This window comes from Alexandromys fortis, unplaced genomic scaffold, assembly GCF_014885135.2.
Source record: "Alexandromys fortis isolate MF-2015 unplaced genomic scaffold, M_Fortis_MF-2015_v1.1 scaffold_29, whole genome shotgun sequence".
Taxonomy (NCBI): Eukaryota; Metazoa; Chordata; class Mammalia; order Rodentia; family Cricetidae; genus Alexandromys; species Alexandromys fortis.
In genome coordinates, this window is record NW_026067891.1 from 4,022,081 (window position 1) to 4,047,204 (window position 25,124).

The window sequence follows — 25,124 nt, forward strand, 5'->3', positions numbered from 1 at the left end:
GGTGGTGGGCAGGGGAGGGAGGGGGCGGGGCTTGTCTCTTAAAGGGACAGGACAGACCATTATAGGTAGACTCACTTCACAACAAAAACCAATGTGTGTTATCTGAAACAACTTGCTTGTCCACACGTAATTAGAAATGTAGTGAGTTCCATGAACTAGGTTAGAAACGAGATACAGTATCATGTGTTAGCAACTGTTCCATCCCTGGACAGGCACTAAAAGATCCAGAGGCTAGATAGCTGATTCCCCTTGGTTCTTCCTGTGCTGAATTAGGAAGTGAAAGTATCACAGTTGCCATCTCAAGTCTTGTTCTTAAGTAGAAATAGTACTGGAATCACATGGTTTTTTGTGTTAGCTCCTAAACTAACTCTATTCCTAATTATCTATTCTGGTAGATCAATCATGAAATATTCTGGTCTTAGTTATAACCATGTAGTGCTATCTGAAATCCAGTTCATGAAAGGGAGGCCAGGCGGTGGTAGTGCGTCCCATTAATCCCAACACTCAGGAGGCAGAGGCAGACAGGTCTCTGTGAATTCAAGGCCAGCCTGATCTACAAAGTGAGTTCCATAGCTATTGGGAAGCTTTGTCTCAAAAAAAAAAAAAAAAGTGAAAGGAACATAACAGATTATTTGGGCTTTGACTGACATTGGGTACAGGATTAAAGTAGGGGTTTTGACATGTGTTTTCTATCTTTGTGATAAAAGGCAACTTACAGAAGGAAGTGTATGTCCGGGCTTACGGTTCCATAGGTATGAGGCCATCACCATCATTGCAGGAAGCATGGCAGCAAGCTTGAGGGTGGAGAAAATAGCTCACATTAAATCTAAAGATGGAGCTGGGCGGTGGTGGCGCAAGCCTTTAATCCCAGCACTCAGGAGGCAGAGGCAGGCGGATCTCTGTGAGTTCGAGGCCAGCCTGGTCTACAAGAGCTAGTGCCAGGACAGGAACCAAAAAGCTACGGAGAAACCCTGTCTCGAAAATCAAAAATAAATAAATAAATAAACAAACAAACAAATAAATAAATAAATCTAAAGTTGGCCCCAGTAACATAACTCTAAACAAAACCACACTTCCTGAGCCTCCTAACATGGCATAGCATCATCAACTGGGAGTCCAGGATTCAAAGGCCTGAGGCTATGGAGGGACAGTGTCTTTCACGTTAGGACCTTTCAATGGGACGAAATATTCTAATATAGCTTCCAACATCCAGGATCAGGAAAACTATACTATTCAATAAGTGTCATTTTGTTAAATTTCAATTACAGGAGCTGGAGAGAATACTTGATGCTTTTGCAGAGGAATTGAGGCCAGTTCCAAGCACCCAGGAAGGGTGCCTCACAACCACCAGCAACCAGCTCCAGGGGATCTGATGGCCTCCATTGGATGGGAGCCTGCATCCATAGGCACATATCTACTACATAGAATTTTTTTAAGATTTATTTATTTATTATGTACACAGTGTTCAGCCTCCATCTACGCCTGCAGGCCAGCAGAGGGCACCAGACCCCATTACAGATGGTTGTGAGCCACCGTGTGGTTGCTGGGAATTGAACTCAGGACCTTTGGAAGAGCAGGCAATGCTCTTAACCTCTGAGCCATCTCTCCAGCCCCCTACTACATATAATTTTAAAAATCATTTTTTTTTGTTAAATATTTATTTATTTATTTATCATGTATACAATATTCTGTCTGTGTGTATGTCTGCAGGCCAGAAGAGGGCACCAGACCTCATTAAGATGGTTGTGAGCCACCATGTGGTTGCTGGGAATTGAACTCAGGACCTTTGTAAGAGCAGGCAATGCTCTTAACCACTGAGCCATCTCTCCAGCCCTAAAAATCATTTTTTAAGCTAGGCAATGGTGGCACAGGCCTTTAATCCAGCATTTGGGAGGCAGAGGCAGGCGGATTTCTGAGTGTGAGGTCAGCTGGTCTACAGAGTGAGTTTCAGAACAGCCAGGGCTACGCAGAGACTCTTGTAATTCATTTTGCTTTGATTAGTTTCAAACAACAAACCAGCCCCAATCATGTTAATAACAAAGGGCCGGGGTATGGCCTCTGTCAGGGATTTACAGGGCAAGGTGTGGTGGCACACACCTTTAGTCCTAGTGCTTGGGTAGCTGAGACAGGTGATCCCTGTGAGTTAAGAGGCTAGCCTGAGCCAGGAGGTGGTGGTGCACGCCTTTAATCCCAGCACTCAGGAGGCAGAGGCAGGTGGATCTCTGTGAGTTCGAGGCCAGCCTGATCTACAAGAACTAGTTCCAGGACAGGCTCTAAAAGTAGAAAAAAGCTTGTCTCGAAAAAAAAAAAAAAGGCTAGCCTGGTCTAAATAGTTCCAGGGCAGCTCATAGACCCTGTCTCAAAAAAAAAATGAATTTACAGGGTTATAGTTGCTGAGACAGACCTAAGACAAAATACTAAAACAGCCCCGAAACACAAGAGCGTTCTGTGACTTGTTTATCACGGGACTGGAGAGACGGCTCAGAGCATTTACTGTGCTAGCAGAGGACCTGGGTTTAGTTCTCAGCACCTACATGGTGACTCCACAACCATCTACAATTCCAGTTTTCGGAGATCTGATGACCTCTTCTGGCCTCTGTGGGTACCAGGTACTCACATGGTATATACATGTGCAGGCAAAACACTCATACTATACAAAGTAAATCTTTCAAAAAAATTTTTAAGAATTATTCATTTCACCCATTTGTCCTGATTCCTAATTTTGGCAACTTAAAATTAACTTGGGCGGGGCTGGAAAAAATGGCTCTGTGGTAGAACTGCTCTACCAGAGCCGTCACATTCTATTTCAAGAGCCCACGTGACACTCGCAACTGTTAATAACACCACTGGACAGTGGTGGCGCATGTCTTAAATTCTAGCACATGGGAGGCAGAGGCAGGTGGATCTCTGAGTTTGAGGCCAACCTAGTCTACAAGAGCTAGTTCCAGGACAGGCTCCAGAGTTACAGAGAAACCCTATCTCGAAAAACCAAAAACAACAATAATAATAATAATTAAAAATAATAACTCCAGGGGCTGTAGAGGTGGTGCAGTGGTTAAAAGCACTTGACTGCTCTTCCAAAGGTCTTGAGTTCAATTCCCAGCAACCACATGGTGGCTCACAACCATCTGTAATGTGATCTGGTGCCCTCTTCAGTCCTGTAGGCATACATGCAGGCAGAATACTGTATAAATAAACAAATCTTTAAAAAGGAGAGAGAGAGAGAGAGAGAGAGAGAGAGAGAGAGAGAGAGAGAGAGAGAGAGAGAGAAAACTCCAGCTCCAGGGGATCTGATAAACTCTTCTGGTTTCTGTAGGCACCAGGCACATGCAGATGAAACACCCATATATATTAAATAATAAAATAAAACTAGTTCAGGTGACATTTACTGCAAATACTATTACAATATGCCCCTTTCATGCTAGCCTGCTTCCCTAGTTGGTTAATAATACACAGGCTCAGCTTTGTATGCTTGGAAATGTAGGGTGTATCCTGGGAAGACAGCTCAGACATGGTTTAAAGCAACAGAAAGTGTTTATTAAGCCGGTCAGCGGCTGCACTGGGTGTTAAGACCCCAGTGTAGCCCCAACCCTTTCTCAGGGTGAGCTTTTAAGCACAAAGCAATGTCCTGGGTTGAACACTTCAGTTAACAAGAACATGTAGCCAGAAGTGGAACTATAAAAGCCAACAATTTAGAGACTCTCTCAAAACTATAGACCGAAAGAATTAGGCCTTTGTTTTCTTTTTAGGCAGGTGGTGCCGCCTACATGCTGAATTTGCAGCCTGAATGGCACTTCCATCATGGAGTCAGTTCTAAGGTCTGGGGCTCTGTTACATTCCTCACGGGTCTTAGTGAGTGAGTCAAATCATGGACTCATCCTCTCTTTAAGTTTAAAATACAGGGTCCCCGTGTTATTCCAGTCAGAATGAGAAAGGCCCAGCCAGAACCGGGTGGTGGTGGTGGCCGCCTTTAATCCCAACACTCGGGGAGGCAGAGGCAGAGGGAATCTCTGTGAATTCAAGGCCAGCCTGGTCTACAGAGTGAATTCTAGGACAGCCAGAGATACAGAGAGAAACCCTGTCTCGAAAGATAATCAATAAATAAAGGTCCAGCTATGGGACCCTCACCCCTTTTCTCAAAGGGGCAAGAAGAAATTTCCTAGCAGAATGTTTTCCCAGGAAGATAGTGGCCTTCCCCTCTCCTACCCGGGAGATTCCGAGCACAAGGTCACTTAGCTCAGCCCAGCCAGCCACCTGGCACAGGCTGATAAAGATGGCCTAACTCAAGAACAGTGGCCTTGCTCTAAAAACAAGGAAAAAGCTAACTTAACAGAATGGGAGGGAGCGAAAGTCCTTGTACCCATGCCAAAGCATCTTCAAAGATTCTCTTTGTAGTTATGCCTTTAAAAGCTTACCCCACAGAGGATATACAACTCCTCTCTACCTTGTTGTAATGGGGATGGAGATTGTTGGACTCTAGCGTCCAAACACCGAGGAGGAGTCGCCCCCAGAGACCATCTCACACACTACAGCTGATGCAAAAGCATGAGGATTTTATTAATTCTGTCATGACAGGGTCCCCCAGCATTCGGGAAGCCGAGGGACCTCGAATAGCGGGTACAGTCTACTTATAAAGGGGCCACAGAAGCAAGGGGGGTTGTTCTTTGACTATTCTGATTGGCTTATTCGAAAGGGCTATTACCAATAATTGACTGGAGAGCTGTTGCCAGATCAGATGAGGTAAGAGGTCATTTTGACCCTGTTTCCCAGGGGACTGAACCAAAACATACGTATATGGGTAATTGTTCAGGAACTGAGTACGTGAGAGTGTAGCTGTTAGGTCCTTGGTTCCCAGGGGAGGAGGGGAAGCACTATGGCACAGAGGCTGAGAGGATTCAGAATTGTCAAAAATGGCTTCAGGATTGTCTTCAAGTCTTACAAGATGAGTTCCAAACATGTTTGTATTATGTTGATTAAACCTTGCTTATTACAGTCTGGGCCTCTCTGGTGGTCTCTCTCTGGGGGTCGTGATCTGGGCACAACACCAGCCAGTGCTGATAGCAAAGTAGTTAGCCAAGGAGACCTAGAGAAGAAGACTGGTTATTTCGCCAACCATGGCAAGATTTTCTCTAATTACTCCTGATCAGTCTGCATTGAAACAACAGTTTTCTCCCAAAGCCACACATAGGCTTTTGGTGGTTCGTTTCTGTTTTTGTTTTTTTTTTTTTTTATCACATGAGAGGTCTAAGCCTGTCCAATTTTGCAGGATCATTTATTTCTGCACGGGAATCTCACTGCTGTTTTAATGCCTCTAGATTCTTGATCAACCTGTCTATTTAGTTTTGAGAGCATCAGAAGAGGCGTATTTATATTTAGTCAAACCTTTGGTATATGCCTGCCAAGTAGTCCTTGGGTCTCAGTAATGTTGCTGTTATCCAGATGAATTAACCCACAAGGCAGAAGAGGAGGCATCAGAATAAGGCGGAGTGCTAGATTAAAGTTTAGGATATTAGTTTCAGCCCCTCGTAATCTCTACCACTAATTTGGGCTGCCCCAGTCACAATGAGTTTTGTCAGTCCGTGGGCTGACAGTCTGCTTAGTTCCTATCCTGTGTAGTACAGGGCCTGGGTGTCCAAGCATAACCAGCAGTCCTGGCAGATTTCTGGCTGGGAATGACTAACTCTAACTCCCTTCCTGTGACATAGAGTCTGATTCCTGTTTTCCAAAGGCCAGAAAGAATCTTTTAAAGGAACTTATCGAGACACCTCAGTTTTACAATGCCAGTTTTTGTAATGGAAACTCTCTTGTTTTTGGCAACTAAGGGACCCACCTGTAGGCCGTGTCTTAGTATAGTGATACTTTATATTTTAATAAATAAAGCTTGTCTGAAGATCAGAGGGTAAAACTAAGCCACTAGAGGCCAGGCAGTGATGTCACACACCTTTAATCCCAGGATTTGGGAGACAGAGGCAGGTGGATCTCTGTGAGTTCAAGGCCACCCTAGGGTACACAAGATCAGTATAGAAACAGATCTAGGTGGTGGTGGCTCACACCTTTAATTCCAGTACTAAGGGAGTCACACCTTTAATTCCAGTACTAAGGGAGTCACACGCCTTTAATCCCAGCACTAGAGAGAATATAAAAGGGGAGGAGACAGGCTCAGAGCTCAGTCTGCAGTTGCCAGGCCTTGGTAGAGGTAAGATTTTTCTAGTGGCTTGGATGTCACGAAAAACCAAATAAATAAATCAAAGTCCAAAATTCAAAGTCTCTTCTGAGATTCATGCACTTTCTTAAACTATAATCTCCTGTAAAATCCAAAAGAAGATCACATACTTCTAACATATAATGGCATAGGACATGAATTACCATTCCAAAACGTAGGGATGATAGCACAGTGAGGAAATATTGGACAAAGCAAGACTGAAAACCAGTTGGGCAAACAACTGAATTCTGCATCTCCATGTTTGATGTCAAAATGCTCTTCAGGTCTTCAACTCCTTTCATCTTTGTTGACAGCAACACACTTCTTTCTCTTGGGCTGGTTCCACTCCCTGTTAGCAGTTTTCCTCAGCAGGTGTTCCACAGCTCCGGCACAGGGCGTTTCCATGCCCTAGGTTTGGGTTAAAACCCTTTTTATCATGCCTGTCGTGGACAAATAGCTGAAAAGGTTTTGAGATATCTGGAAATGTTAGGGCTGGAGCTGAAGCCAGCTGTTTTTAAAGCATCAAATCCCTTTTGCTCAGTCAGTCCGGATTGAGGCTCATTGCCCCGCTTTGTGCTGATTGTATAGAAGCCTTACTATTTCCACAAACTGGTAACCAGAGGTAGAGATGCCTGGCTGCACCTAGGAACTCTCAAACCTGTCTTAGTCTTTGGAGTTGGAATCCGAAGGATGGCAACAATCTTACTCAGAGAAAGGTTCTTTTTGCTTCCCCTCAGCTGGTAGCCAAGGTAGCCTCTGATGTACAAAGTTGCTTTTCTTAGTAAACATTCTGTAGCCCAGGATCTGTAACTTTTGCAGTCATCCCTTAGTGGCCCCTTTACATCTGTTTTCCTGGGAGACCTGACAGCTCTTTGAGTCTCGTTAAATAGGGTTGGAGAATTTTTTAAATCCTTGGAATAACCTATACCCACTGTAACTTCATTCTGGGTCTGTCCATTTATAAGCAAAGATGGATTGACTCACTTCTGCCAGTGTGTGGCTGAAGAATGCCATATTTCAGGTCCAAGATAGTGTACACATGTTCCTTCGAAAGAGTCGGAGAGCTCAGATTTCTTCATAGGCATGAAAGGTGTATTCCAGGGTGACTGACAGGGCACCAGGATGCCTCTCTCTCTCTCTAAGCTAGGCACTATGCACTGCAATTTCCCTTTCTTTCCAGGGTCATTGGGTACTGTTTAATCTGGAAGGGTTTAGCTGAACTGGTAGGCACTTGGTGTTGTGTTCCAGTCCTGGGTGGGGGGATGGTTCTGCCAGCAATCGCAACTCCAGTCATCGCCCTGCTTCTCTGGCAGTGGCCGGGGCCACTCGGACCACCTGGCAGAAATTCTGTTCCCTCAGGCACCGGCTCTGCTGCTGCCACTAACGGTAGCTTTAACTAAATCTCAATCACTCTAAAAGACTTGAGATTCAAAGGCTGGAATGAAAATCTGCTAACTCAGAGAGGTTGAATAGCAACTAACTAACCTCTCCTTTATCCACCAAACAAAAAAGCCGTGCCACTCCCTCCCTGGGCCTGGTGTGTCTGTCTCTTCCAGATGCCTTCTGATGCTCTAGGGTTACTTTATGTCAACTAGTTGCTAACTCAGCATCCTGAGCTAAGGTTAATTTTATTTAATTAATGCAAATGCAGAGTTTCACAGTGTGATTGAATATTGCCTTTCTCAGGATGAGCTTTTAAGCACAAAAACCATTTTAAGCACAAAAACCATGTTCTGGGTTGACATACTTCAGTTAACAAGATCAGTTAGCCAGTAGCAGAACTACAGAAGCCAGAAAGCAAGGTTAGTGCATTTAGAGACTTTCCCAGAATATAGATTTTGATGGACTAGCTCTTCGCTTTCATTTTTGGCAGGTGATGCTGTCTACATTCTAAATTTTACAGCCTGAATGGCACTTCCATAATGCCATCAGTTGTGCTAAGTTTTGGGGGCCCTGTTACAAAATAGTTTATCTCTTAGGGTAGATCTTTGTCTATATAGCAAATTATGTTGCCAAGTGTTGGTGGTGCAAGGCTTTAATCCCAGCACTGGGGAGGCAGAGGTCGGTGGGTCTCTGAGTTCAAGATCAGTCTGGGGGCTGGAGAGATGGCTCAGCAGTTAAGAGCAGCAGTTAACAGCCTGCTCTTCCAAAGGTCCTGAGTTCAATTCCCAGCAATCACATGATGGCTCACAACCATCTGTAGTGAGGTCTGGTGCCCTCTTCTGGACTACAGGTGTACATACAGACAGAATATTGTATACATAATAAATAAATTTTGAAGAAAAAAAAAAAGATCAGTCTGGTCTACAAAGTGGGTTCCAGGACAGCCAGGACAGCATAGAGAAACCCTGTTATCGAAGAAACCAAAAGAAAAAAAAACCCAAATTATGTTTCAAACGGGATTTATAGCTCCAGTGATGGTATGTGCACTTAGTCCCAGCTAAATGGCAGAATCAAGCAGATCTATAAAAGTTTGAGGCCAGACATGGCAAGTTACAGGTCAGCCAGTGCTACACAGTACACACACGCGCGAAATTTTGAGCAATGCTTTACGTGTTCTGGATGTCCGAGTAAGATCTGGTGGCTGAGAGATGGCTCAGCGGTCCAGAGCACTAACTTTTACAGAGTAGGTCCTCTGTTCAGTTCTAGAGCCATCCATATGGCTGCTCACAAAGGACTGTAACTCCAATTCAGACACCCTCTGGGAGGAGGGAAATCTCCGTTAGCAGAAAGCAGTCAGTCTCCACGCGGCGCCACAGCTCAAAGTCAGGCTCATGGTGTCCCCAGCAAATGAACACAGTTCGACTCGCTTTATATTCCGGCTTCAAAGTTCTGCTACACATAAGGACCCTAGAGCCCCGGCGGGCGGTGCAGATGCTTGGAACTGAGCAACAGCAGTGTGAAACTGCCAGAAACAGGGCACGCGACACACGTCGCAAAGACGTCGAGGTCGGCTAGAGTGTATTACAAAAGTCAGAAGACAAACCGGACAGAGACACAGAACCAGCCAGTTCTCCGCAGCCTAAACGAGCCCACCCCGCCAAACACCACCCGCGACGCCCCGGAAACTTCCCAGCCGCGTTTCCTCTAGCGTCAGGGCGCACGACTCAGGGCGGGGCAGGATGGGGCTCCACCTCCGCGACCAGGCGGGACTTCCGGCAAGGGAGTGACGGGCGCGGCCTGGGCGGCGGCGGCGGCGCATCCTAAGGTGGCGGCTGTCTGAGGTGCTAGCTGCCCGTGGACTCGGGCACCGGAACGAGCCGCGCTGGCGGCGGCGGCGATAGCCGCGATGATGGAGATCCAGATGGACGAGGGCGGAGGTGTGGTGGTGTACCAAGACGACTACTGCTCGGGCTCGGTTATGTCGGAGCGTGTGTCGGGCCTGGCGGGCTCCATCTACCGCGAGTTCGAGCGCCTCATCCACTGCTATGACGAGGAGGTGGTCAAGGAGCTCATGCCGCTGGTGGTGAACGTGCTGGAGAACCTGGACTCGGTGCTGAGCGAGAACCAGGAGCACGAGGTGGAGCTGGAGCTCCTGCGTGAGGACAACGAGCAGCTGCTCACGCAATACGAGCGCGAGAAGGCGCTGCGCAAACAGGCCGAGGAGGTGCGTGGGCCCCGGCCGCCGCGGAGGGGGACGGGGTGGGGAGCGTGGTGCAGCCAGTCCGGCGCGGCCGGCAGAATCCTGCCGCTGCAAGTGCCGCTGTCTCCGTCAATTTGGACGCAGAGTCCGGGAGACGCGGCCCCCGTTCTGCTCTCCTCTGACCTTGGCTGCCGCCTGCTGGATCCAGATTTTTCTTCCTCCAGTGCTTTGAGCAAGTTTTGTGATCATCTACCGCTAGATGATCGCAGAGCCCAGAGAGTCTACTATTCTGGAAGTCAGTGCTCTTCGGTTTATGATGGGAAGTGGCCCTTTATAAATTCAATTTCCGTGAAGTTGATACAGTCTCAGAGATTGAAAGTCCTTTTTGATATTTTGGCTTCTAAAATTAGTGGCCCCGTGCCCGGGTTAGGCTAAAGCTTGTTTATATTGAATCAGTCCTCCTTACTGTGGCTTGCTTTGCTTTTGGCAGTTGAGATGCTGCTGTTCTGAATTGGGATGTACAGGCCCCACTCGACTGGCTTCCTCAAGTTCTCAGCGTAGGGGCAACGTTCTTAGGATGTGAGGAGGGCTCAGGGTGACCTCGGACATTTTTTTGAGGAGGGAACTGGCTCCAGAAAGTGTCGGGGCTAGACCAAGGTCACACACTGACTACTGACAAAAGGACAGGCCAAAATAAAGGGTAGACCTTGGCACCAGCCTGAGCTTTATCTTCGGGGTCATTTTGCTGCATAGTGGGGCAGTTCCCCAGAAGTCTGCAGCGTTTGATCCTTTCAGCCCAACCCTGGAGCTGTGACTTGTGCCTGGTATCACTCTCCATTGTCTTGAACTCTCTGGGGACTTTTGCTACTTTGACAGAGAATTCGGGTATTTTTTTTTTCTCTCCCTTGCCTCTGTACCTACATAGTCGAGATCACTGATGTGGAGGAAAAGGAGAACATGAAGGTGAACAGCCATAAGACTGATAAAAACCATTTTAGTTAAAAATGGGCTCTGCCTGGACCAGGCACCTGCTCTATGTGGTGTTGACACCGCTGCCAGGGAAGATGCCTCTGCCTTCCAGTTTAACCGCACGCTGATGAGCGGGGAGCGTACATGCGGCTTGCCCGGTAGCACTACCAGGACCAGCTCTTTAGAGAAGCTGATCAAAGCCCGAAGTGAGCAGTTGCTCTGCCAGCGAGGTGGAAGCTGTTGTCAAATGCCCGGAGTGTGTCCTTGGGGGACCTCCAATAAGGTTAACACCAGAGAGCAACTATACGCTGTGGACAGTTGGCATCCTAGCTATTTTGAAGTGCGTGATTATCTTCAGTTCTGTTAGAAACAAACCAACCTACACTACTATGTGCTGCTGACCAGCTTCGTCTAGACAGGGACTTGTGATCAGATGGGTGTGATAAGCTGGGAGCTGTGCATCACTGGATGCGACCGTCGTGGGGCAGAAGACTGCTGTCCCGTCTTAGTCAGTGGATAGATAACCTGAGCTGCTAGCAGTCTTTGGAGAAGAAAGAATCTTCAAGGATTTTTGTTGGTTTGTATGTTTGTTTTTCAAGACAGTTTCTCTGTGCAGCCCTGGCTGTCCTATAACTTGCTCTGTAGACCAGGTGGGCCTTGAACTCACAGAGATCTGCCTGCCTCTGCCTCCTGAGTGCTGGGATTACAGATGTGTTCCACCATCGCCCTATAGGCTTTTAAAAATTCTTAAACAGAATAAACATCTTAGTCCTCCACTTCTTACTCTGATACCAGGTGGTTCATTCTCTAGAACTCAGGACCTGGGAGGAGGGACTCATCTGTAGAGTTTGCAGATTCTAGTCTGGCCATCCCACCCTTAGGAAGCACACACTTTCTCCAGCCTCTTTCAGACCTCCAATTACAACTGTCTTTGCCAGCAGTAGTGAATCATTCCACTACAGTTCCACTGTTGGCCATTGGTGTCCCAGAAAGAAAACTGTGGCAAGGTGAATTTAGCAGCGAGGACAGAGTCCCTAATATAGTTTCACATCAGCCTTGAATGGCCTGGCTTGGGCCTTGTGATCTATCGAGATGTTACTGATTAGTAAGATTGTAATAGAAAGTATTTTTTATTCCTCAGCCCTTTCCCACTGGAAGAGTAAAGGATTAGAAAGGTGCGGCTAACTGTGCCAGCCTTTTTCCTTGCAGTGGACAAGCACTTCGATCATAGGAAGAAAATTATGTTTGAGAGACAGAGTGTTAGTGTTCTTACTGCCTGTAAGTCATCTTCACCCTAAAGAATGTGCTGGGGAGCATTCTTTAGCGCATCTCAAGCACCTCAGGTGGGCTCTTTGGACATTTACTGATAATGTGGCTGTGGTGGCTACACAAAGAAAGACTCCAAATGGAAGAGTTTGAGCCAAGATTTATGTTTTTACTAGTTAAACAAGAATAGCCACTCATAGAAAAACATTTGTATGAGGTTAATTGGAGACTGGGGGATACCTTAACACCAAGCCTACTCAATGAATAGAACCTTTCATAAGTGAATTAATGCACTAAACCTGGAATTTGTGTTTTTATTTTTATATTACAAATAGTAAATTTACCACTGCTTGGATAAGATAGATGTGTTTTCTTTTTTTCAGATATTTGATTTATTTTTATGTGCATTGGTGTTTTGTCTGCTTGTATGTCAGTATGAGGGTACCAGATTCCCTGGAACTGGAGTTACAGGCGTTTGTGAGCTGCCATGTGGATGCTAGGAATTGAACCCAGGTCCTTTGAAAGAACAGCCAATGCTCTTAACTACTGAGCCTTCTTTTCAGCCCCAGAAACTGAAGTGGTTTCTTCAGTTACATTAAGAGCAGTTGTTTCCTAATGTACTAAAAGATTAAGCCCAGGTCCCCTTGAATGCCAAGCTACATTCCCAGCTCCTAGCATTGATTTTTTATAAATGAAGCTGTGAAGCTTTGGTAGTCAGAGCTGCCTTTTCTTTTTGCCTCCATGAGTTGTTCCAGTATAGCAGTACTGGAGTCCAGGAGGAAAGCAGAGTCCTTTCCTCCCTGTGGGGCCCAGACGCTTGTACATGCTAGGCAAGGGCTCTTTCCCCTAAGTGACACCTTGTTCCGAGAAACTCTAAAAGGTGGTAACAAATAGGTAACAAATAGAAACTGTGTAGCCAGCAAGAACACAGGGCTGGCCAACTAGAGCCTTGAGCTCCTAGATGGACAGCTCTGTTATGTATTGTGATATCTTGCTGTGTCAGAAATCCAAGGTGCCTCCAGACCACTGTGGCAGCACAGATTACAGGGCTGAGGACCTGTAATAGAGGTCAGTTCTTCCAAATTCTAGATTTAAGTAATCAGCCATTTAAAACTTTGTTTTGAAATAATGCACAGAAAACATGCAGAAATATTCTTCACCAGAGTCCCAAACATGAGCTTTCTTCCAGGTTGCCTTTTTTTCCCACTCTGTCAACCTGCTAAGGCCTCCTCCAAGGCTCCTGCAATGTCCCTGCAGTCTCCTATATTTGAAATGGTTCCTCATTTTCTGCTTTTTGCAACCTTGATATATGATGAACATGTAGATCTGTCACTTTTTAGGGTGTGCCTTGGTCTAGCTTTCATGTGACCTGGTAATCAGACCCGTCCTCTAGAAAGAAAGCCAGAGCTACTGCAGTTGCAGCGTCCTGGTCATGTGGAAGATGGTGCCTTGAAGGGGCACAGACCCAAGAGGATACCCTTTCCTCAGATTACTCTTGAAGTGGGAAGAGGCCTGTTCTTCTACCCTCATATGTATGCCTTCCCACCTTCCCAAGTGCTGCTTCTACCACTCTACCTTGGGAAAGTTAATCAGGCCACTTCTGCCTCCCACTGCCCCTGATTTTTAGCATCTCACAGTGTACTGAAGAGCATGAATATTCCCCATCATGTACCAGCTCGGAAGAGTTTAGTATTGTTTGGCTTGTCCCCCGGAGTTAATCTCTTTTCCCTAGCTGTACCCTCAGAGGGATACTAGTCCTGTGTGAAGGGAAAGAAAGCTAGTTTTTTCTTTCTGTGCATTTCTCTCCACACTGATGGCTCATACTACTTCCTGTGACGGTGGCCTGTCCTGTTCTATACTATCCAGCTCAGGACCTACTGAGTACAGTAGCCTTTGAGCATTTTTACTGTGACCCATGGAGCTGTGAAAGTGGGCTTTATATTCCTTTTTCTTTCTCTGGTGCTGAGAATGGAAAACAGGACCTCAGAGCACGGTAAGCAAGTTCTTTACCACTGAGCCACACACTCAGCCTCTGCTTTTCATTCCTTTTAACTTGAATTGAGACAAACACATGTGGCCAAGACAAACATACCAGTATATCTATCTGTGTGAGTAGTCTGGCTGAATACTTCATATAAGAGCAGATGACCAGGGCTGGAGAGATGGCTCAGAGGTTAAGAGCATTGCCTGCTCTTCCAAAGGTCCTGAGTTCAATTCCCAGCAACCATATGGTGGCTCACAACCATCTTTAATGAGGTCTGATGCCCTCTTCTGGCCTGCAGGCATACACACAGGCAGAATATTGTATACATAATAAATAAATAAATAAATAAATAAATAAATAAATAATAAAAAAAAAGAGCAGGTGACCAATGTTTTTAAGTTAGCATCAGGCAAGAAAGGAAAGTGCTTAAAACATAGGTATGTGGGGCTGGAGAGATGGCCCAGCAGTTAAGAGTACTGACTGCTCACAACCATCTGTACTGAGATTTGGCGCCCTCCTCTGGCATGTGAGCATACTTCGAGGCAGAATGTTGTGTATACATACTAAATAAATCTTTAAAAACAAACAAAAAAACAACAGAGGTTTGTGCCAGGCATGGTGACACACACCTCAAATACCAGCACTAGGGAGGCAGAGGTAGGCAGATTTCTGTGAGTTCGAGGCCAGCCTGGTCTGTAAAGTGAGTTCAAGGACAGCCAATACTGTTTCACAGATTAAACCCTGTCTTGAAAAACAAAAAACATAGGTTGCTATTTTTCAGTGGACATTTTCCAGTTAGAGGACTCTATCTAAAACAGTTGTATAGGAGATCAGGTAGGAGGAAATACTGTGTTATGGTGGGGTGAGGGGTGCCAGCTGTCTAGGAAACAGCACAGGAGGTGATGAATTCTCACTGGGCTGGGAAGAGGACTGCTAAGGAAATCCCTAGTGCCCAGAAATAGCTGTGCTACTGGAAACAAGATTGAATCTCTGATACTGAGCTTCACTGTCCTTTAGTCTTTGGGAGTAGAGGTTAACTCACTTATCGAGGTCTCATTGACATACACTGACTGCATATGCTTAGCGCCCAGTGTGATTTGTAACACTCATGTAAGACTCTAAAGTCTTGGCCACTGTTCTAGTTCTCCCAGATCTCCTTCTCTGCTTTTCTCTGCCTCCTCACCCACAGGTGACTGATTGATTACCTGCTTTCTTTAACTTTCATCTTTACTCCAGTTAAAGTAGAACTTTAAGTGAACTTATGCAGGGTATACTCTTGTCTGGCTTTTCACTGAGCTTTATGATTTTGAGATTTGTTGAAGTTGTTGCCTGTGACATACTGAGTACCTTTCATAGACAGGGGGCATGATAACAAGTTAAATGTGACATAGCTCTATCCTTAAGGATGTTCCTCCATTTGGTGATGTTTGTTTGACAGATTCCTGAAATCAGTAGGGACAGATTCAAAGCTGCGCCTGTTATGAAAATGTTTGGAGCAGCCTTTCTCAATAAACCTCTTAGGTCTCCTATGGATTTTAAGTGTCACTCCTTCCATTCTCTGCCTCATTTGGGCTCCTGTTCCATTTTGTCTTACCTAGCCTTTTTCTGACCCTTCTCTCTTTCAGCAAACACCCAGAAAAGCACACATTCCTGCAGACACACACTTAGCCATAACTCTGTCTGACTCAAATTTAGAATGCTGCCGTTTTTTAAAGTGTGTGTGTCTGTGTATGAGTGAGGCTTGTATGAAAGTAAGCAAGTGCATGCCACAAGCATGCATGTGGAGATCAGAGACAATTCTTCCAGAGATGCTTCTCTCTGTCTACCTTGTTGAGGAAGGGTCCCTCTTATTTCTGCTGCTGTCCTCCATATACAAGGCAGATTTTCCTGTCTTTGTCTCACATCTTGCCTAAGATGCATACCACAATGTCCAGCTTATTTGTGGATTACAGGGATCAAACTCAGGTTGTCAGGCTTTTGTGCCTAGAGGTTTTACCTATGGAGCCATCTCCCTGGCATTAAAATGCTTGTTTCTTGAAAGCAAGCACCTGTGTCAACTGAGGCATTACAACATCTCCTTAGTAGTCATCACATCAGATCGTGGGTAAAGCTGGGCCAGATTAGGAAGCCTAAACCAGCTGAAGAGACTGTAGAGATGGCTCAGTAGTTAAAAACCATCTACTGGTTTTGCTTAGGACCCAAGTTCAATTCCCAGCACCCATATTGGATGGCTTACAACCACCTGTAACTCTAGCTCCAGGAGCTCTGATGCCCTTTTCTGCACTCTGTGGGCACCTGCCGCATAAGTGCATGCATGACATACTATACTAAACAAAAAGGTTTTTGCCAGGCGGTGGTGCTCGCCTTTAATCCCAATACTTGGGAGGCTGAGGCAGGCAGATCTCAGTGAGTTCAAGGCCAACCTGGTCTACAGAGCTAGTTCTAGGACAGCCAGGGCTGTTACACAGAGAAATCCTGTTTTGAAAAAAATAAAAAATAAATAAGTAAAAAAAAATTTGGAAGAAACAAACCAGCCCAAACTGGGGAAAGGGCCACAGAAAATAAAAATTTCCTGAAAAAGGCACTCCCCCCAAACCCGACCTCAAGGAAGATTTTCATGAAGTAAAGACACTGAAATTTTCATTTTGTCTTCATTTTTCTTACCTCTCTTGTATCACCCTTTGTCCTCCCCGCCTCCTTTCTCTTTTGTTGTTATTAATTTGGTTGGTTTTTGGAGACAGGGTTTCACTGTTCGGCCCTGGCTGGGTTAGTATGCACTGGTTGACCTAGAACTCATTAGGTAGGCCAGGTTTGCCTGGAACTTACAGAGATCTTCTTTTCTTTGCCTCTAAAGTATTGAGTTTAGAGGCATGAAACACCACACTTAGCCCTCTTTCCCAGTTTTTTGAGACAGAGTCTTATTCTCTAGCCTAGTTTGACTTTGAATTTGCAGTAGTACTTACTGTCTTTGACATCCAAAGGCCTAGATTATAGGCATGAGCTGCCACACCCATTTTTTTCTTGTTATTGTGGTGGATGGGTTGGTTTGTTAAATTTATTCATTTTATGTGTCTTAGTGTTTCATCTGCATGTGTGTCTGTGTAACTGCCAGTGTGCCTGGTAACCAGGGAGGCCAAAAAAGGGCAAAAAAAATCACCTGGGACTAGAGTTACAGGTAGTTGTAAGCCATGGTGGTGCTGGGAATTGAACCCTAGATACTCTGCAAGAGCAGCCAGTGTTTTAACCACCAAGCCGTCTCTCTAACTCTGAGACAAGAGCTCATGTAGTCTAGGCTAGTGTCAAGGTTACTGTTTTGCTGAGGCTGGCCTCAAGCACCAGGTGTGATTATATTTTTTTTTCTTTTCCCTTCCAGTTTTTTGAGACAGGGATTCTCTCTGTGTCCCTATCTGTCCTGGAACTCTGTAGACCAGGCTGTCCTTGAACTCAAAGATCCACCTATCTCTGCCTCCCAAGTGCTAGGATTAAAGGCATTTGCCACTACTTCTGTGCTGTGATTTTACTCTTTTCTTTGATTACTTGTCCTAAAAATCAGAGTGTATTAAATCAGTTGTTGTGGTGTTTCAGATGGATTTTTAGCATGAATATGAGAAACACTTGCTGCATTCCTGAACTATGGCCATATTACTAGTCCACATCTAGTATTGAATGTAGAAATATCACTGTTCTTCCTCATAGTGTCTGTAACTCCAGCCTCCCAGCTCAGGACCTGCACTCTTGTGTGGCAGACCTAGGTAATTCTACAGTGTGGAAGATGTAAAGTTGGTCCTGAAGGAACATCTAATGTTAGTATTTGCTACCCCAACTGTCCCTGAATAATACTTGATGGATATAGGTGCCACTATTGGTGCCAGAAAGCAGCTAGAGGTGATGGCACAGGCGCAGCAGCCCATGTTGCCCACAGCTCCTTGTCTGTGTGCTTCCTTAAGACAAAAGATCAATAAGGCACATTTTTTCTTTTGGAAATTTATTCCCTTTCTTTCCCCCTATGCAAAAGAACCTGATTTTTGATTCCTCTTGGCATTCACTTCTAACATGCTAGATGAGTTCCTATGGGTGTCCCTGGGCTACAGAACTGTGAGAGAGAAAAGGTTGACCTTCCCAGTAAAGCATGCGCGGTTTAGGAAAGCTGTAACAGCCGCATGAGTCCCATTGTAAGAGATTGCGTAGCCAGCACTCTACATCCTGAGAGTCCTGAATACTGACTCTTGTTGTCTCTTTTTATGTTTGACAGGGATATAAAGTTGACATCTTCCTTTTATATTTTACATGTAAAATGAGAGAGCAATCTCATTTCATGGAATTCTTTTTTAAAAAAGGCTGACTAGTATACGTGTGTTCTTCATATGGTAATTGTATCCAGTTGATTCACAGTCACTTGTTTTCATTGTTTGTATATATGCATATACACACAAAGACACTTGCGTTTTGCTGGCTATGGGGTATTCTTCCTTCAGCTTACTTGAGTACAATGTCCTTAATCCTGAGTTGACTTCCTTCTGGCTGCATGCAGTCTCTTCCCTCTCAGCTCCTTCCTCCCCTTCTCTGGGGTTTTCCACTCTCACTGGCTATATGGGATGAGTCATCCTCCCATCCTTCCCTGGAGCTCAGTGCTCCAGCGCAGAGACCTTGGTCAGGTTGCAGCAGGAGAGACATCAGACTGATCAGACAGTTGTGCAGTGGGTGTAGGTGGGTTATTACACGAAACTTGACCCCAGCCAGAAACCAACACCTGAAATTCAAGGTTCGCTTTATATTCATGTCCTTTGAGAAGCTTTTTATGCCTTTAAAGCCCACCAGGTATTTATGCTTCCTACAGATGGAATTTCTTGGACACATTACAGTTTTCTGTTCAGTGCTTTACACACACTTCCTTCTTCAATCCTTACTGCTGTAGGAGTCACACCAGGTGTCCATCAGTGTTAGTTCCTTAGCTTGGCCCTCTGCAGAGGCAATGTCCATACCAAGGGTCCGTGCCATGGGTGGTGACTTCTCTTTGAGCCTGATTAGGTATCTTTTGTTTTGCAGAGAGGTTTCTTTTCACTTGGTTGATGATGGTCATTAGACTCAGAAACTCAACAGGATAAGCTTTTTCAAAGACTGAGTGAGTGGTGCTTTTTTTTATAGTTCAGAAATGATTGATCTTCAGCTAAGGGGTGATTAATGGGGTTGGTGAGATGGCTCAGGGGTTAAAAACACTGGCTACTCTTCCAGAGGAACCATGTTCTATTCCCAGCACCCATATGTCAGCTCACAACTGTCTGTAACTTCAGTTCTGGGGAATCTGATTCCCTAGGAGCCTGCCTGCATGTGGGACACATAGCTCACACAACCACATAAAAGTAAGAGATAAATAAATAATGAAATGGAGATGAAAAGTTGCCTTTTCTTCATTTAGAAGTTTTGGGTTTTGTTTGTTTGTTGTTGTTGGAGTTTTCTTTTGTTTTATTGGTTCGTTTTTCATTCAAGAGAGGGTTTCTCTGTGTAGCCCTGGCGATCTTGGACCAGGCTGGCTTCACTCATAGAGATTCACCTGTCTCTACCTTTTGAGTGCTGGGATTAAAGGTGTGTGCCACCACCACCCAGCCATTGAGAAGTTTAATACTGACAAGAATAATCTATTTGCCAGGTAGTTATGGCACATGCCTTTAATCCCAGCATTCAGGAGGCAGAGTTCCAGACCAGCCTGGTCTGCAAAGTGAGTTTCAGGACAGCTAGGGCTATTAGACAGAGAAACCCTGTCTCGAAAAACCAAAACAAAAAACCCACTTGATTGCAGACCAAGATGGGCCACATCATTTGTAGAGCCCAGTGTTCAGAACTTACTGAAAATTTCTGAACATTAGCTGATCATGGGCCTTACTACTGCTCATGCGGCCCTGGAAAGGTCTTTGAAGGCAGACGTCATCAGGAATGGTATTAGCTGGCCACAGGTTCTAGTCACTCATTCTTGGAGTGTTCTCTTGCTTCTTGTCAGGGTTTATCTGTGATGTCTCTACAGATGGGGAAAGGCAGCATGAAGGGGTAGGGAACAGAATCTAGTGGAAACCCACCACTGGTCAGCTGTGACCTCAAACTGTCTCTAGATTCTTGGGTTCTTGACTTGGGCTTTTTCATGTAAAGGGCGGCTGTCACCTTCTGATCTTTTGTCTTTCCCATGCATAGAAATTCATTGAATTTGAAGATGCCTTGGAGCAGGAGAAGAAAGAACTACAGATCCAGGTAGAACATTATGAGTTTCAGACACGTCAGCTGGAGCTAAAGGCCAAAAACTATGCAGATCAGAGTAAGTAGCTAGCAGGAGCCATTAGTTGGGACTGCATGTATATTCTAAGACTGATCTTGGGAGGAATACACAAATTGTTGATTAAAGGGGGTGGGTGCCTAAGGTGAGTGGTTGGCTTTATTTTCATTTCACCCTGATTTTCAGCTGTTTGCTCTGTCTCATCACACAACTGTATTTCCATAATCAGCCTCAATCCTTTGTGGAAATAAAGTCTTTGTGGCATAACACACTTGTTTTACTGTGTAATCTGACTATAAATAACAAAACATTCATACCCTAGGTCCTCCTGTGGTTCTGAGGAACAAAGCACCGTGGCCTTGGGCCCTGACTGCTGTTTGTAAAGCTAAAGATTAGTGTACTGACGGAGGCACTGTTGTAGTGACAATCACTACAGACCTTTAGCTTTGCTTCTTGTTTGCAAGTACTAGCCACCTGCCTGCTGCTCTCCTCAAACCTCAGCCCAGAGTAGGTCAGGACTAACCATCAAGCTAGGTTTTCCCCTTCCCCAAATTCCGGCCAAAGGTATCTGTAGGAAAGGTGAAAAGGTGCTTTTAAAAATTAAAAAAAATACTATAAAAACAATTATTTTAATTTCTAAAGCTGTACTAAGGGGCTGGAGATCAGTTACTAAGATTGTGTACTGCTGGGGGAAGGTGGAGGGAGCAGGAGGGGGGGAGGGAATGGAAAATGGATTTGACATGTAAAAGATAGTTTTGTTTTGTTTTTAAATAAATTAAAATTTTAAAAAAAGATTATGTGCTAGTCTTCCAGAGGACCTGTAACTCCAGTTCCAGAAGGTTCTGCTGTCCCTACCCTCCTCAGACACCTGCACTAATGAGCACAACCTTCTACCCCACTCCTACATATACATGGTTTAAGATAATAAGAAATCTTTACAATTATACTTAAGGGCTGGAGAGATGGCTTAGAGCTTAAGAGCACTGACTGTTCTTCCAGAGGTCTTAAGTTCAACTCCCAGCAACCACACAGTTGTTCACAATCATCTGTAATGAGATCTGGTGCCCTCTTCTGGCTTGCAGGCATACACAAGGGCAGAATACTCTACATAATAAATAAATCTTAAAAGAAAGCAATATCTATTTATGACCAATAAATATTTTAAAAAACTATACTTAAACTATAAGGTTACTGTTACAGCCATCTGTTCAGTCTTTTTTTGTTTTTTGGCATTTTTGAGACAGGATTTTTCTGTATAGCCCTGACTGTCTTGGAACTTGCTCTGTAGACCAGGCTGGCCTCAAACTCACAGAGATCTGCCTACTTCAGCCTCCCAAGGGCTGGTATTAAAGGTGTGTGCCACCATACCTGGCTTCAGTATTTTTTATAATTCAAAATTTCAGTGACTAAAATGCATTTGCCACTTTATTTGGTTACTTTGAGAAACAACTACCTTCATTTCTCTGTGAAATTACAATTGAATTGGGAGGAAAGAAAAACTGACCTAATAGGGTAGGTTTGACCTATTTCAAGGCTGAGTCTCAGAGGTACTGTGCTAGACTAGCACCCTGCTAAGCATGAGTTTGCGGGTAAACAGTGGGCAGGCCCTTTCTACACATGCTAGTGTTTGCAAACAGGAAGTAAATCTAAAGGCCTATTTTGGTCGTGTACAATAAACCTTTTATTTACACAGGTGCTGTGACTTTCCTTTTGATTAGAGTGTTTCACATATGAAAATTTACTCTTTTCTTTGAAAGGAAAAAATGCCAACTGAGATTAGTAGGTGGTGATTCTGTAGGCTAGCATGAGACCTGAGAGCCAAATGGAAACTGCCAACCAGACACTAGCTGCACAGACATCCAACAAGGGCCTGCAGGGAGGTCCTGAGGTCTAATACTGGTTCCTTCCAGAAACACATATAAACAGGCAGGGGCAGAGACAGACTGTGTTTGAACACACCTGACATGGGTAGACTTTTTGAATCTTGGGCAGCTATTTAAGTGTATGCTGTATTAGTTTGTGTAAGTCATGTATATGGTGCACCAATGTCTGTAAGTCATGTATATAAGTCACGTGTTCTGTGCCAGTGTATAAGTCATGTGTAGGTTGGGTACTAGTATCTATAAGTCACATGTGTGCTAGGTACTAGAGAAAATTCTAAGTTATGGGCTTTGGATGTTGGTGTCTGTGTTGGGTGCTGGTGTCCCTAGGTCATATGTATTGGGTTCTGATGTCCCTGGGCCCCATATGCATTGGTTGCTGGTGTTCTTGGACTCCATGTGTGGTGTGTAGGTGTCTCTGGTTCTTCTGTGCACTTATTTTAGGGGCATTGGGGATGGAACCCAGGGTCTTGTTCATCATACTAGGCAAGTAGTCCGCCCGTGTTCTCACTTCCACCTACCCATGGCACATGCTATGGGTTTTGCCTATTTTGGAAACATTTGACTGTCCCGAGCAGTTAAGTTCCACCCATCCTGGTTTCCTTTACAGTGGGATTGAACATTCTTATACGTGTGGCACATTCTACATGCCATTTATATTGACCAGCCAATCATATTCTATTTCTGGTACTCTTAACAAGAACAAACCAGTCTTTCTCCGCACAAAGTGCTGCCCTGCTGTGCCATGTGCCAGGGTTTGGTTACAGTCCAGAGGATATGTACTGAGCTATGAAGGCTGGACTGTGCAGCTGACACTGTGGTTGTGTTTTCCAGTTTCCAGATTGGAGGAACGGGAATCGGAGATGAAGAAGGAGTACAATGCCCTACACCAGCGGCACACAGAGGTAGTGCGAGTGGGCAGCCTTTTGGGCTGAGAGCGGGTATTAACTACTGCGGCTGCACTTAGCATTTACTACTGATCTTTGGTCCCTTCTTCTAATGCCTTCATTATTTGGTAGAAAGCTGTCTACTCTTGTTCCTTAGATTCTTGTTCCCTAAATGAGCTGTTTTATCTAAGCACAGCACTTCTAAGCTTTAGCATTGGGAGTTCTGTGGGTGACACTAACAGGGAGCCCCTCTTGACAGATGATCCAGACCTACGTGGAACACATTGAAAGATCCAAGATGCAGCAAGTTGGGAGTAGTGGCCAGACAGAGAGCAGCCTGCCAGGGCGGAGGTAGGTGGACTGGCTGGGCATGGCCTGGTGGGCGGGAATGTGCATAAAGGTACGGGTATGGCTTCTGCTGTCACTGCTGGCTTTACCTTCTGCTGAGTCCCAGGTCTGTGTCTGAAGCTCAGGAAGACTGTATGCAGTCTCTTTTTGTTCTTTATTGATTCTGATTTTGCAAATTTTCCTACTTACTAAAATATATTTGAAAACTTGCCATTTAGTGCTTTCATAGCTATTTGCATCCTGTGGGGTTTGAGCCAAAGGGCAGGCTCTTGATCAAGATTTAACTCAATGGTGCTCTAATCCCCCATCGGAACCCCTGCCTAGAAAGCAGTGGAAGGGACCAGGAGGATCTGCACAGCATCCTTTCAGAAGTGCTTGGAGACCGTGACCTGATAATGTGTCTCTGAAGTATGGGGTCTTTAAGTCACCCAACACTTTCTACCTTCTTTTCTTTTCTTTTTTTTTTTTATTTTTATTTTTTTTAAATTTATTTATTATATATATACTCGCCAGGAGATGGTGCTAGATCTCTTTACAGATGGTTGTGAGCCACCATGTGGTTGCTGGGAATTGAAATCAGGACCTCTGGAAGAGCAGCCAGTGCTCTTAACCTCTGAGCCATCTCTCCAGCCCCCTCTACCTTATTTTCTTATTTATTATGATGTATATATCATCTGATAGAGTATAATCCAGATGAGTTGTGGAATCTAAAACTAAGATCATAATATATGTACATAGTCCCCGTGGGGCAGTAGCTTAGTGTTGTTCTTCATCTGTGTTCTAAAACTGGCATGTCTAGCCTTTGGCCCATAGACCACATGGGTTCTAAGATAGCTACAAATGCAGCCAACACATTTGTAGGTGACAGCATCATATAGCAAATTCAAAGTTGGACACCTCTGCTCTAGAATATACTATTATTAATCAACTATTAGGAGAATGATGGGCCACCTTGCTCAGCCCCTGTCCCTGCACCTCATGCAGGGTAGAATAATGTCCACAGATCTCACCACCCCCAGGTCCTTGTTAGGCCCAAGTTCAGGATCTGGTGCTGGATTATTTGTTTTGTTTTATTTTGTTTGTTTGGGACAGGGTTTTTCTCTCTCTCTGTAACTTTGGAGCCTGCCCTGAAACTCACTCTGTAGATCAGGCTGGCCTCGAACTCACAGAGATCTACCTGTCTCTGCCTCCCAAGTGCTGGGATTAAAGGTATACTGCCACCACTGCCTGGCTTGGTGCTGGTTTTACTCAAACATTAGGGAGAACCCTGCTAAGTGTGGGTTCTTTACTACTTTCTATGTCTTGAGTCTGGAGATCTAGAGAGCAAGTACCAGAGGTTTCCTCGAGGGAGTCACCAGCTTGAGAGTTGAGTGATTAGAGATGACATTAGTCGAGTGTGGGAGGTGCTAGAACCACACATTGAACCAGGTATCACCCTTGCTCTATTGTTCCAGGTTTCTACAACTGAACCTTTTGAAACCAGGTCTGGACCAGAGAAAGCCTCTAGTCACTTCACAATAAGACTGCACTTTCCTCTTGCTTGCCTGTTCTTTGCATTATATCTGCAAATGAGAAGGTTCAGAATATAGAGTTCTGGGCTTCATCAACCACTTTCTGAGTGACTGGCAAAGCTGTCCTCTTCAGCATGCTAGATCTCTGACAGGAAAACAAAACTGCACTTATTCAGATCTGTTAGGCCTGAGGAAGGTAGGGAGGGGCTGGGTGTGTGTTCTCTGACACAGT

General features: G+C 44.9%; 1 protein-coding gene across 13 annotated transcripts in view; it reads left to right on the top strand.

The window, feature by feature from the left end:
* The first annotated feature begins 9,354 nt into the window (after nucleotides 1-9,354).
* Mapk8ip3 (mitogen-activated protein kinase 8 interacting protein 3) overlaps nucleotides 9,355-25,124 on the top strand; it is a 42,925-nt gene continuing 27,155 nt past the window's right edge. For 11 of the 13 annotated variants that reach the window (XM_050136815.1, XM_050136844.1, XM_050136805.1 and 8 more), the window contains exons 1-4: nucleotides 9,356-9,809; nucleotides 20,188-20,308; nucleotides 22,981-23,051; nucleotides 23,293-23,384. In XM_050136815.1, coding sequence (XP_049992772.1) covers nucleotides 9,492-9,809; nucleotides 20,188-20,308; nucleotides 22,981-23,051; nucleotides 23,293-23,384 — 602 coding nt within the window. In that variant the 5' untranslated portion in view covers nucleotides 9,356-9,491. Of the gene's footprint in view, nucleotides 9,810-20,187; nucleotides 20,309-22,980; nucleotides 23,052-23,292; nucleotides 23,385-25,124 lie in introns of all 13 variants that reach the window. The other 2 variants (XM_050136862.1, XM_050136869.1) reach the window with 1 other exon arrangement.